We start from the raw sequence: 14,395 nt of genomic DNA on the forward strand, positions 1-14,395 counted from the left end.
AGACCCACAGAACCCCATCCTCTCATGAGCCGGAGGTCCTTCATCTCCCCTCACAGCCCCCTCCACCCGAGGTCTGCTTCGCTCCCAACATTCCCAGAGGCACCCCCAATTCCCTCTTGGACCCCACAGCAACCTCCGGTCCTGCAGACGCCCACCATTCCCAACCCGGACCCACGGCCCCCCATCCTTTTCCAGCCCCCCAAACTTGCACCCCGGCCCACAGACCTCGCCCCAGCTCAGCCCCGCGCCGCCCCCGGGCCCCGTGTCGCTGCCGGGCGCACTCACCGATCAGCTGCCGCACCTCCTCCTCGCTCAGGTAGATGCTGAGGCTGGGCCCGGGGCCGCCGGGTGGCCAGTCCGGGGCGTGCGGGCCGGGGCCGGGCTGGCCCTGGACACCGGCGGGCAGCACCACCACCACCACCAGCAGCAGCAGCGGCGGCGGCAGGAGGCGGAGGAGATGGCGGCGCGGGCCCCGCACCCGCCGGCTCCGCCGCGGCCCCGCGCCCGCCTCCCCCGCCGCCTCACGGGCCCGGCCCCGCCGCCCCCCGCCGGGCTCCCGGCGCCGCGGCACCATCGCTCCGCGGGGACGGAGGGACGGACGCAGGGCCGGGGGGAAGCGGGCGGAACCCCCCCGCCCCGCCGGACCCTCGCACGGCGCGGCCGCCGCCAGGCCCCGCCCCGCGCACGCGCCGCTCCCGCCGCCGCGGGCGCCCCCTCAGCGCGGGCGGGAGGGGCGGGATCCCCCTCACGGCTCTTCCCGCCTCTTCCCGCATCCCGCCCGGCGCCGGGAGGAAGAGGAGGAGGGAGAACGTGCCCGGGCCCTGCCTAGGGCCGGTCACGGAATGGCAAAATCACTGAGGTCGGAGAAGACTTCGAAGACCGTCGGGTCCAACCCGTGACCGATCCGCACCTTGTCACCCAGCCCAGAGCACTGCGTGCCATGTCCAGGCCTTCCTTGGACACCTGCAAGGATGCGGACTCCAAACCTCCCTGGGCGGCCCCTTCCAATGCTTGGCCACCCTTTCCATGATGTCCAGTGTGAGCCTCCTCTGGCCCAGCCTGAGGCCGCTCCCTCTCATCCTGTCCCTGTTCCCTGGGAGCAGAGCCCGACCCTCCCCTGGCTGCACCCTCCCCTCCTGTCAGGGCGTTGTGCAGAGCAAGAAGGTTCCACCTGAGCCTCCTTTTCTCCAGGCTGAGCTCCCTCATCCACTCCTGGTGCTCCAGCCCCTTCCCCAGCTCCATTCCCTTCTCTGGACATGCTCCAGCCCCTTAACACCCTTCTTGTTAGGGCCAGAACTGGGCACAGCACTTGAGAGGTCTCACAGTGCCCAGTCACTGCCCTGGTCCTGCTGGACCCATTGGCCTCTGGCCCACATGGACACACCTGGGCTCATGTCCAGCCACTGTTAACCAGCATCTCCAAAGCCTTGTCCACGTCCTTTATGGGATCTGACCCCGTCCTGGAGGTCACCCGCTGAATCACTTCATGCTCACCCTGAGACTGCACGTCCCCACGCTCCTGCTTAGCTGTCGTTGCCTCCATCCCCAAACCCTTCCAGCCTGCCCCAGCCATCCATCCAGGATGGGCCGAGAGGTCACAGCCATGACTGGAAATGCTCTGCCAAAACATCTCCAAAAGATAATCCCAGAGTGACAGACTGTGGGACACCTGGTGCCCACCAAAGTCTCTCCATCAACTGGGCAGGGGAGAGGAAATATCATGTTCGTTAGTTGAGATAAAAACAGGGACAGACCACTCAGCAGTGACTGTCATGAGCGAAACAGACTCAATTTGAGGAAATTTATGGAATTTATTACCAATCAGATTGGTAGGATAATGAGAAGTCTGTTTTGGAGCTGGCCAGCATCAGCTCCATCAGACACAGAGGAAGCTTCTGGCAGCTTCTCAAAGAAGCCACTCCTATAGCTCCCCTGCTACCCAAAACTCAACACGCTGCTCAGAAGCTTTTCCACTTAGAAATACTGCTGGAATACCAGTGGTTTAGTTTAAGAGAATTTCCTTTTTTGGTAATTTTTTTTAACAAAAAAAAAAAAAGGGTTTTTTTTAAAATAAAACATACTGATGCTATATTTAATGTTTTAATCTGCTTTTTTATCTTACGGTCCTTTCAGAGCTAAGGAGCAGCAGCATTTCATTTCACTGTAACAAAAGGCCTTTGGCCCACAGAGGATGGGGATTTCAGCTCCAGCCAAGCCATTGCTGCCTGTAACGATCCTGAAGTAAAATCCAAACTGTAAACACATCTCCTGTTCTGTTACAGTATGGAATGCCAGCAGCAGGGCTGCTTGACAGCTGATGTATTTTAAAAGAATGCAATAATCAAGTCCAACGATGCAAACAACATTAAATTCCAGTGTGAGGCTTTGAATCTCCTATACAAACATTCCCGACCTTTTCCCAAAATCCTCTGCTGTGCAGAATTTCAAAAGTAAGGATTTCTGTGGCAGTTTGGTGCAAAACCCTTTTTCAAGACGTCCACCTTTCCCCTGAGACACAAAGCCTCTGTTCCAATTGGCTTAGGAAGGGGATTTTGTTTTTCTGAGCTGGGGGCTGACCTAAACACGCCTAGTCCCGGCTGAAGAGCCACCTGCATTGTCACCTTCCCACCTGCTGTCACACCAGGCTTCTCTCCAGCTCCTCTGGGATCCCCAGAGCAGCGACAGCTTCGGTCTTAGCAAATCCATCGCTGGGAGCTGCCTGCTTGGTTGAGATTTTCAGCAGAAGCATCACAATATTCACTTATGACGGTTAAACGCCTTAATAGCTTTGAATTCTATGCTCCCTCCTGACCTTCCGAGTGGAATTTTTTCCTGTGGGACACCGTGACAGGAGAGCACTGTAGGCTAATTGGCCATGGTGTGGTTTAATTGCCAAGTCTTTCAGCTCATAATTGTAAGAGTGGAAAGTGTGTAGGAAATTCTGTTCTTCCAATAGCTGAGGTGAAAGAGAAATTGCTCGCACTCCTCCCCACAATATCCATCACTTACTTAAACAGTGTGAGGCGTAAAAAAAAATGAAATCCCAGACTGGAATGGAGCTGGAAATTACATGCAGGTCTGTAGCTGGGGGATGTGGCCCAGGCTGCACAGCGCTGGTTGCTGAGAGAGCCCTCCACACCACTGCTTCTCCACAGGCCATTTCCTCAGCCTGGAGACCCGGCGCCTGCGCATCTGTGTTTATTTGCCCTGCAGATGTAGCCTAAATCCCAGACTCTGCATGGTTTCTGATGCACCTCACTTAGGGACTCGTGGACAGACAGACAACGTGTGGTATCTGATGTGATCAAATCCAAGACAGGCTCGCCAGCCAGGGACCAAGCGCACTTTTGATGCCCTTTTCTGGTGACATTAGCAGGCAGCTTATGTGGGAAGACACTGCCAAAGCCACCCAAGTGTTGGCATGGATTTATCACTTTGAGAGGTCCCTGCTTCACTCACAATGAGTCTGAAGGAACAGCAGAAATTGCTGATGCTCTCTGGAGTTTGGATGAGCCCAGCGAGGTGGAAAACGTGGTGTAGGCGCCAGGCAGGAGACAAACAGCTCTTTTTAACGGTGAGTTTGTCGAAGAGTCGGAAGAGGAGACAGAAGAACGCGGGCACTCCTCGGCTGTAACACCCTGTAATGGTGGTAGGACCCACAGGAACCCCAGCATGGGGGTCCATTCTTCATTTTCCGCTGCGCCCCGTTTTCCCCAAACTTATTCCTGGGCCGTTCTTCACGAGGACCAATATTCATGGATAACAAACATGACTTTAACCTTGGCCACCCCTGCCTTGGGCATAAGGACACGATATTCAGCACAAATGTGACGTTCAGCAGAAGGGCCCATGCGGGGTTGTTTCCCTGCATTTCTTTTCAGTGAGTATGTAACTTTGCCTCCTGGAAGCCACTGGCTGATTTTAACCAAAGGTCACCAAAGCCACATAAACCAAACACAAATAAACACATTCTTGGGCTGCAGCTGCCAGCCTGTGCACAGCCGCTCACGGGGCTACAGGCCTGGCTGGGCCCCTCTTGCCCATCAAGCCAATTGCTTGCTGGGCTCTGATGCTGTAATTAAAATGCAGGCTACAAGGATAATTGGGGGTATTAGAAGCCAAATGAAGGTTTCACGGATGTCAAGAAACATCTCATTGGAAAAAGGTGAAAAATGCAACTCGCGGGCCAGCTCAAACACTGAAGATCTTGTGTTGATTTTTTTTGGCCGCACAGACTATTTTTGGCAGGATCGAGTTCACGGTCTTTCAAAACCATTCTGGGGAAGATTATATTGCAAGAGGATACACAAAGTCTGTCTGTGGCAAGCTGCTAGCAATAGCTGTGAACTCGCAGCACTCGCATGGAAAAGTTTTGCTTGGATAGACGCTGGGATGCCTCACTGCGTGTGCTCCCAGCCTGAGTGTATCGGCACTTACCACCGCCGCGTCCCGGGAGGGACGGAGGAGCTGGGATTCATTTCTGGGTGGAAAACAAACCTGGAAAAGCAAATAGCTGACAATTGATGGCACTGATAGGAATTTGATACATGAGGGCCTCATGGAAGACACACGATACTGGGATGTTTACGTGGGTGCTGGAAGATGGGAGACAGAGCTTTGGGAATGACTGCTCCGTGTCCAGACTCGCTCGCACACGCTGCTGCGGTGGGGGGTGGCTTTTCCCACCTTCTCTTTGATTGTAAGTGACTGTGCAGCATTCCCTGGAGAGGAGAGCTGGCCCCTTCACACAGACACAGGAATGAAGTCCTGCTGCCTCTTTCAATCAGTCTTCCAACATTTTTCCCTTCAAGCAGCTTCTCTCCTTTACGAGTACCAGGTGACCTCAGTGCTTGGATGGCTTCCAACACAACTGCACCTCAGTCCCATGGCCCAGGAATTTTCAGCTCATCATTTGCACAAGGACCTCTGCCCACAAGGCTTCTGTGCAAAAATGCTCCAGAGCTTTGGCTTTGCTCATGGATGGGCATTAGAAATGGGAAAGAGGGGCTTCAGATTTAGGAGTGCTAGGAAAACAATGGCATAGCTGAGTTTGTGCAAGCAGCAGGCTCCCTGAGCTATTTCATATGGATTGACCTCTTTATTATTTAGTATTCCCTTTATTTAGTATTTATTTACCCCTTTCCATGGGCAAGGATGCATCCATACGCCTTTGAGTAGGGATAAACCCATTCATTTGCTCTGCTTCGCTTCCTGCTGTTTCCTGAGGGGTTTCCCACTTCTCTCTTTCACAGAGCACGGTGCCCCAGGATTTCCAGTTCTCCTCACTCATCAGGGTGGAACAAACTGGCGGCCTGCTGCTTGTTTTCTCCCACATCTCTGAATCTGCCATGCCTTTTCCCAAAGCATGAGGAGAACTGAGAATGAGAGAATGGACAACATGTTGAGTAATATAAATAGACAGATGGCTTCACTCAAATCAGCACTGACCCGTGGAGTCTTCCAGGGGAGGGAAGAGCTGAAATTTCAAAGTTTAAAATGTACAGACCTTCCCACAAACTCTTTTTGTCCCGTTACATCAACTATAAACAGACAGCACTGGGAAGGCTGGTGTCCCCTGTCTCTGGAATAGCACTGAGGCAAAGGTAAAAGCCTTCAGACTTCCAACCTGCTCCCCTTTGCACCAAACTTCTATTTTTCCTTTATTTATTTCCTAATTGTGCATGCAGGTCCATAAAGCTGCCCTGGAGGAGGAAGGATTGGCTGCTCCATTGCTGCAGTCAGACTGCTCGGGCTGGGATGCACAGAGAGGAAAAGTCACTCACACAGCAGCAGAGGGAAATGTGTGTACAAGTTCCTGGAAATGTAGCATTTAATGGGAAAAACATCCTAGGAACATGAAGCTGGCTGGAGCTGCTGTGGCATTAAGCAAGGGAGGCTGGGGGAGAGCAGAGCCTCGGAATACGGTTTCAGCATGTGGTTGGGAAGGCACATGCCATTCCTGTGCTTGCCTTATAAGGGGACTGTGCATGCCATGATATTGCTAAATATGAAATAAATTGTTTGTGTTTGGGGGGCTGGCTGTCTCACCTCTTTCCTCCCCGGGACACCCGGGGCTTGCTGGCCGATGTGTGTGACATTGGGAGCGTTTTCCTTGCCAGTGGATGCCAGGACTTGGGGCCGTGGATGTTGCACAAGGCTTATAATGCTGTTACAATTTGTTCTGCCCTCGGTCATAGCTTGATTCTCAGGTGTGAGTTGGTATCAGGACAGAAAATTACAAGTCAAACCGTTTTCAATGGAAAAAATTGAGGGAAAATTGGATGAGTATCTGTCGGAGGGAGAAGTAAAGGAAAGCAGGCAACTGAACCTGCTCCTGCTTGGTCTGCTGTTGGCTTTTCAGTGCAAATGGCCCTTCAAAATTTGTCTCCAGGGGTTTTATTATGTCTCTGCTCAAACAACAGACCTTTCATTGTAGTTCAGCACATGACTCCAAACGCAGCACCCATCCTCAGAGAGCTCAGTCTTCTCCATGTCTTCCCCTTTCCCCTTGGGAAGCCAAGAGAGCAGCAGTTACAAACTGATGTGGTTGTGTTTTACAGGTCACTTATGCAAGTGTTTCCCTGTGCTCTGGCAGTGTGAGCTGGTTTAGGGTTTACCACCATTTTTCAGAGCCCACACACAATACAGGAATGGAGATAATTAATTGTAGGAGTGACTGTATCCCATCCCTCTTTTACAAAAGGCACAATTGGAGCATTTGCCCAGGAAGTGGAAAATATTTATGTGACTTTCTTTCTGAGAAAGTATTAAAATCCCCATTTTCACTGGGATAAATGAGAAGCAGAAAGAAGTCCTGAGCAAATCCCACACCCTCTACAGAAGAGGTTGTGCCTCCCCTGGATCCATCAAAACTGGAAGCAGGAAAGAGCAGGACTCTCCCACTACTCCCAGGGTTTAGATTGCTCTGGGCAGCAGCAAGCCTGAATTTCTTCAGATTGCAGAGATCTAACTCTTGTCTCCCATTTTCTGTGCAAGTGGCATTACAATTCTTGGAATGTAAACCCAGGTACCTTTCCCTGTTCCCAGCACTGGGCAATGCTCTTACACACTGAGCTCACCTGGACACTTTTATTGAAGACAAATATATCTTACTTCCGAAAAAAAAGCAGATTCCTTTGGCTGATATATTCTCATATGGGTAAAAATAGATGGATTTTAATCATGCTTACATTGCAGATCCCACAAGCCAACTATTTTAATAGATTCTGAGTCCTTTTCTTTGGGCTTGGAATAGGCTCAACACCAATAAACTAAAAGACTTAGCAGGATGTTTTTGCCTCATTAAAATGCTTTGTGCCTTTGGCTCTATTCTGTTCTTTCACTGCTGCTGTGTTTTTGTAGATCCTTGTCTTGAAATTGTGGGAAGAGTCAGGAAGAAGGCTTTGGAAAGGCAACCTGTCCTCCTCCCATCCAACCATTCCTGGGTGATTTCAGGATCCTGGCCAGACCATTTGCTCTCCAGCAGCTCCCACCACATGAAGCCCTGCATACCCAAAATTCATTGAAAACTTCTTTCAAAAAATCAAAAAAAAAAAAAAAATCCAAAACATTTTTAAATGCTTCTCATAAAACCTACGGTATTCCCACGTTGATTTCTGTGCTAGGAAATCTTTTAAAGCCCCAGAGACAGTGAGAAGGGATTCTGGAAGCAAGAAGGGATTCTGGAAGCGGGAACCTGCACAGGCCAGGTCTTGCCCTAGTTTGGATGAGGGCTGCAGGCTCCTCACTCATTTGCACCAGCTGATTAAAATTTTGTCTCCACTGTGGCAAAAATCTTTGGGCGTTTTCTTGCTTTGCGATCACTGTGCTCAGCTGTTTTGCTTGCATGAGTGAAATGAGCTGCATTTCCTTGGGTTTTCCCTGGGAAGCAGAAGTCTGACCTTGAACCACTTCCATAGGTCTTATTTCAGCGTTTTCTTGACCTGTGGGTGACAGGGCTGGCCACGGATGGGTCACAGCAATCAATTCCGTCCCGTTTCCTACAGGAGGCGTCTCCTTGTGGGACAGGGTGAGGGTTAGGTCAGCTGGAAAGGAGCTTTCTGCTGCTTCATACCTCTTGAACACCACGAAAAGCAAAAGGCAGGTATTGGAAAACCCTCCACAGGCGTTTTTATGGGGTGAAGGCTGTATGGACAGTTTACAGCCATGCATTTCAGTTTCAAACTTGGTTTTAAATTGGTGATATTTGCATCTCACCACTCGTGCTTATAATCCCACCTGGACAGGGCAACAAATTCCCTATCCCTCATTTCTAAGCTTTGTCCTGAACATGCAACGGGGTTGTCAATAAAGACTCTTTATTGTGAGCAGAATGAAATCAGCCAGGGAGAAATGATCCTGAATGGAACGTGGGGAAAAGCCCTTGGCTGGAAAACATCACTGCCACGCTCTGCTGTGGGGAATGAGTGACTAAACACAATATAAAGACGGACTCATGGAACCATTTCAGTTAGAAAAGCCCTCTAAGACCACAGAGCCCAACTGTTCCCCCAGCACTGCCAAGGCTGCCACTGATCCGTGTCCCCAGGTGCCACATCCTCATGGCTTTTAAATCCCTCCAGGAGCTGGGCAGCTGTGCCAGGGCTGAACAGCCCTTTCCATGAAGAAATTTTCCTTCATATCCAATCTCAACTTCTCCTGGCGCAACTCGAGGCTGTTTTCCTCCTTGTCCTCTCCCTGTTCCCTGGGAGCAGAGCCCGATCCCCCCCGGCTGTCCCCTCCTGTCAGGTAGTTGTGCAGAGCCACAGGGTTCCTCCTGAGCCTCCTTTTCTCCAGGCTGAGCCCCTTTCCCAGCTCCCTCAGCCTCTCCTGGTGCTCCAGACCCTTCCCAGCTCCGTTCCCTTCCCTGGACACGCTCCAGGATTTGCGGGTCCCGTGCGGGGGTGCAGGAGCGGCGCGGGCCGCCAGGTGTCGCTGTCGGCGAGGGAGAGGAAGGGAAGGGAAGGGAAGGGAAGGGAAGGGAAGGGAAGGGAAGGGAAGGGAAGGGAAGGGAAGGGAAGGGAAGGGAAGGGAAGGGAAGGGAAGGGAAGGGACGGGAAGGGAAGGGAAGGGAAGGGAAGGGAAGGGAAGGGAAGGGAAGGGAAGGGAAGGAAGGGAAGGGAAGGGAAGGGAAGGGAAGGGAAGGGAAGGGAAGGGAAGGGAAGGGAAGGGAAGGGAAGGGAAGGGAAGGGAAGGGAAGGGAAGGGAAGGGAAGGGAAGGGAAGGGAAGGGAGGGGAAGGGGAAGGGGAAGGGGAATCATGTCTGCAATTTCCAGAGCTAAAGGGGCTACGGGAGAGCTGTAGAGGGACCTGGGTCAAGGGCTTGGAGTGGCAAGGTAAGAGGAAATGGTTTCCCACTGCCAGAGGGCAGCGTTAGATGGGATATTGGGAAGAAATTCTTCTCTTTGAGGGTGGAGAGGCACAGGTTGCCCAGAGAAGCTGTGGCTGCTCTGCTGCATCCTTGGAAGTGTTCCAGACCAGGCTGGACAGGGCTTGGAGCAACCTGGGATAGTGGAAGGTGTCCCTGTCCATGTCAAGGGGGGTGAAGATAGATGATCTTCAAGGTCTCTTCCCGCCCAAATCTGATTGTCTGATTTCATCCCCTGGGAAATTGTTCCTGTTCACATCCATCTCCAGAGCAGCTCTTGCATGTGGTCAGACTGCCCTGGCACTCCTGGCATGGAGCAGAGACCATGGCACCAGGTCATGTAATTAACAGTGGGGATCCCACGAGAGAATAAACACTGCTGCAGATCCGGATTCCTCCAGGAGATATGGGAGCCAAAGGTGCTGGATCATTGCAGGGTTTTAAATCCAGCTGGATTCTGGCATGCCTGTGGCTCCCCTGCAAACTCCAATTGGTACCACAGGGATACACGAGCCAGACTTGCATCACCCTGGCCAGAGTGGGAACTCCAGGCTCCCCATGCTGTGCACTGCCTCTGCACAAGAAAGGGATGCTTTTCCAAAGTGTCACGGACACGGAGCGCAGGGAGCAGCCCATGTGCCAAAACCTGCTCATAAAAAACTGCCCACAGAGTGACTTTAAACACCCAGTGCACTGATAGCAACAAATCCCTCCAGGATCATAGGAGCCAGGATACCTTCCTGCCTGCAGGTGTGCATCTCACCCTCGCTCAGGCTTGGCTTGCTGCTCAGCCCAGCTCTGTTCTCACGCTGGAGCCAGCCCTTGCCTGTCCTTGCTCAGCCTCTCCAAAGATTTGATCCTATAACTTAGGAGTTTATATCCCACACTGCTGTTTGCCAGCTCCACACTGGGTCCCGTTCTCAGGATCCAGCCCTGCTTGCCATCCTGCCAGCAGCTCATCTGGAGCAGGCTGCCTTCCGCAGCCAGCAGGGATGTTTTGCTTCTCGCCCCTCTCAAGTTCTCCTGGAGCCCGGGACCGACTTTTAACAACGTCCCCGAGCAGTGCACGGTGCTGCGGAGCCCCAGCTGGTGCCAGGAGTCGTGGTTTAAATAACACACAATAAATATTGGAACAGCCTGAGCTGCAGAGAACTCCTCAGACACCAGTTTCTAAGGATGATCTAATACATTTCTTGGACTCACTCGTCCTTCTCATTACTCTTCTGCATTTTTCCCCCTGCTATTTTTCTTCTCTCCCATTGAAATGTTTTGGTTTCCTTCTTTTATTTTTTTCGCTGCTTGAGTCTCTGAAATATGCAGCCATGGCAACAGGCTGGAGGAGCGAATTCCCCTGGTCCGCCTGCGTGTCCTTGGGGTCCGGTGGGGAGCGAGGGGGTGAATTCCAGCCATTCCCTCTCGCTGGGAGCAGTGTTTAGTAAACACACGGCAGCACACATGTGCTAATGCCTGCCCGGCTCTGCCAGCTCGGGAAGAGCTTTTCTGCGGGTTGAACGCGTGTCCCCTCATCCCCCCGGAGTGAGGGGCACCCTCTCCCCTGCACCCTCTGGGCTGGCATTCTTTGGGAGCAGCATCGGGGAGGAATGCGAGCCCCTGGCGTCGGGACAGGAGCTGACATTCCCGGCCCTGGGCTGAAGAATGTGGACATAGTGTCCGCTCCAAACTCCAGCGCCGGAGTTCATTCACCCTGGAGGAGGGGGACGCTGGCATCTGAGCAAGACTCGGCCCTCGGTGACCAGGCTGCCGTAACCTGGGGGTGATGAGCTCCCCTGTCCCTTCCAAAGATCTCCCCACGTCACGCCATGGCATCTGGGGACTCGTTCCTTGTTCGTCCCTGTTTTGGTGGCTCCGTGGCCTCTGCCCCTCAGTCTGCAGCTGCGTCAGCTTTTTCTTGGAAAAGCTGGGAGAACACGAGGATGCTGCTAGCTGAGGAGTTGGGTTCAGGGCAGCAGGCAGCTCTAACTTTGGACAAGCCAAACCCATCCTCGGTGAGCCGCTGGCAGGGAAGGAGACCAGAAGTTAGGGACCAGCACCCCGCGCTGATGAGTGATACTTAGAGACCCGGAAAAGGCAGTGCAGGCTGAAGGTATTGAGCAAGGCCAACTCATTTTAGTCTCTGTAATGTGGCAGGAACCAGGACTGAGTGTGAATTCGAGCCCCAGGCCCATAGCTGGCTTTCAGCTCATCTTTCCAAGGCAAACAGGGCTGCTCTAATTCCCCCTGCCCCTCCGACACACCCGGCGAGGGCTATTTATACACTTCACAACGTTACACACCGCTTGGATTACTGCATGGCATCCAGTCTGTTTGGAGCAGGGTCCCCTGAGCCGGGAGAGCTTCGCATTAACACAGTTCTCACCAGTTCCTAGGTTTGAAACTGGATACAGTGAGGTTACTCGCCATTTACTCCGGCTGGATTGTGTGGGGCTTTGTGGATTAAAATAGCAAAACTTCAGCGCTAACAGCGATACAACATGGTTCAGGCAGAAAGATCCCCACTGATTCACCACCCTGTTACATCAGCATTTCAACACCAGGAAATGCTGCTCATTCCACGGACTTTGGAGGACGGTGAAGCCCCGAGATTGCAGCGAAGCTGAGAAAGTTGGGGAGTTTTGAAAGAATTTGTGGAATTTTTGCACAAAACCTGAATACAAGAGCGGCGTTTTCCCCAGCCCATGGGTAACCGTTTGAGAACAGGATAAAATAAAAGAAAGCATCGCAAAATCTGCCTTGGTTCTGCTCCTGGCTGAGAGCAGCAGCATTCCCAGCCCGCTGTGCCAGGAGCGGGGCTCGGCAGCAGCCTGGCCGTGCGGGACCACAGGCTGACCCGGCAGCATTCCTGGAGCAGGCTCCCAGACCTCCCTACCTGCCGAGCCTCTGGAAAGGCTCCAGGTGTTGCACAAAAGCAAAGCAGCAGCAGTTTGTTGCAGAACCTGCAGGAAGAGGCAGCGCTTGCCTCGGCACGTTGGAGCCAGCCAGCGCTTCCTAGTCGTGCTCTGAAAGTCAAGCTTGGGGAGCACACGGGGTTACCTGGCAAATTCTTGTCTCCAGGATGGAATCGTTGAATTCCCAGATCCCCATCCCAGGGTTGGAAGGGATCTAGAAGTGCATCTCTGTTCCACCCCCTGCCACGGGCAGGGACACCTTCCACTAGCCCAGGTTGCTCCAAGTCCCATCTGGAACCTGGTCTGGAACACGTCCAGGGATGGGGCAGCCGCAGCTTCTCTGGGCACCCTGTGCCAGGGCCTCACTGCCCTCACAGGGAAGAATTTTTTCCCAATATGCCACCTAACCCTGCCCTCTGTCAGCAGGAAGCCATTCTCCCTTGCCCTGTCCCTCCATGCCCCTGTTCAAAGTCCCTTTTCCCGTCTCTTGGAGCCCCTTCCAAACGCTGGAAGGCTGCAGCTGGGTAACCCCAAAGCTCACTCTTCTCCAGTCTGTTCTATGGTGGTAGAGCTCACCCTGGAATTCTCCTGCTTTGCCACCCCAGGATTTTGTTCCCTGGCCTGTGAGTGAGATGTGACAGTCGGGGACCTGCAGAGCCGTGCCTCGGTTGTGCAGCACAGGACTCTGTGTGTGTGTGTGAGTGTGTGTGTAGGCAGCCAGAGGGATCCACAGATCCACAGCACAGGAGGAGCCTGTATGCTCAGGATTCCATCCCTCAGCGTTTGTGCCCTGCTCACCCCAAGGATCCCTAGTTCTGGCCCCAAGGCTCCCAGGTGCTGAAGCCAGCAGAGGTTGTGGAGCTGGAAGTGTTCCAGCTTCGGGGTTGTTTTCAGTGTTCTCCCACCTGGCAGGGCACCAGCCTCCAAGGAGCACTGGGAGTGGAGATGGACCATGGACTGGAGATGGTCTTTGGACCATGGGAGTGGGGATGGTGTTTGGTGGAGCATGAAGAGCGTGTGGTTTGGAAGGGCTGGGGCTGGTTCTCCTGCCTGGAGGCCGAGGGGGGTGATGTGGTGGGATGGCTGTCTTGCTTCACCACTCAACGACACTTCCTCCAAGCCCTCTGCAAAGCCTCCCAAGCCAGCCCATGCTGCAGCGGTCTCAAGGGAGATGTCCATTCCCATTCACTCCTGTTCCCCTGACCACAGAGCCACGAGCTGCCTCCCTGAGCTCTGCTGCCATGGCACACATCCCTCTTTCCCATGGGTTTTCTCCTCCCTTGCGGCTGTTTCGGACCTTGCAAAGCCGGAGTGGATTCTCCTGCACTGTCTGCCCAGCTTCCCTCACACTCTCCTGGACGCAGCTCTGTGGCAGGGCGGGGAATCACTGCCAGCAAATGCCTGACATAGAAGAGGAGGACAGCAGGGATTACACCCTGCAAGCAGCCGTAAACAAGAGAGCAGAGCGCAAAAAAATTCCTGGGATTTGCAATCCGGTCTTCCTGATTTGCCGGTGAGCCCTGTGCTGGGTGATGCTGAGCATTCCTCCCCACTGATCCATGGGCATTCCCAAACCGCGATGGCTCCAGGCAGTGCTCAGCCCTGGAGCCAGCTGAGCATGGGGAAGGAAAGCAAGGCTGCTGGTTAAACAGGCACAAAGCTGAGGGAGATGGGGAGAAAAAAGGATGGAAGAGGAAGGAGCAAGGACCAGAATATTGGGGCTTTTGGGCAGGACAAGCTGTGTTTGGGCCGCAGGGACGGAGCCTCCCGGGTGCTGGAGACACATGTAACTCTGCAGGGACACAACCCAAAATAGCTGCCGTGGGGTAACGTCTCCATGGGGGCTCTATTCCAGGATGGAGCCGCTCCTGGTCTGGGCATGGGGCAGCAGCGCAGGAATAGCCTCTGCTGTGCTTAGAGACAACCACGAGCATCTTCCCTGCTTGTACGCATCCAGCATTCCTCAGGGAGGGCCAGGGAGAGGCACCAGCCTGCCAGTTTTCCATCTGATTTCATTTTCTTAGAATTTCCTCTGACGGTTCCATTTTTTTTTTTTTTTTTTTTTTTCCTTCCCTCTCTAATTCCACTCTTCTTTTTTTTTTTTTTTTTTTTTTTTTTTTTT

At 53.2% G+C, this 14,395-nt stretch overlaps 1 protein-coding gene across 2 annotated transcripts in view; it reads right to left on the reverse strand.

Annotated features, from left to right (window-relative positions):
* Positions 1 to 574, reverse strand: part of RYK (receptor like tyrosine kinase) — a 53,916-nt gene extending 53,342 nt beyond the window's left edge. For both annotated transcript variants that reach the window (XM_040074605.2, XM_058421987.1), the window contains exon 1: positions 286 to 574. In XM_040074605.2, the coding sequence (XP_039930539.2) occupies positions 286 to 574 (289 nt within the window). The remainder of the gene's footprint in view (positions 1 to 285) is intronic.
* Positions 575 to 14,395: the final 13,821 nt, after the last annotated feature.

This window comes from Hirundo rustica, chromosome 10 (genome assembly GCF_015227805.2).
Source record: "Hirundo rustica isolate bHirRus1 chromosome 10, bHirRus1.pri.v3, whole genome shotgun sequence".
NCBI lineage: Eukaryota > Metazoa > Chordata > Aves > Passeriformes > Hirundinidae > Hirundo > Hirundo rustica.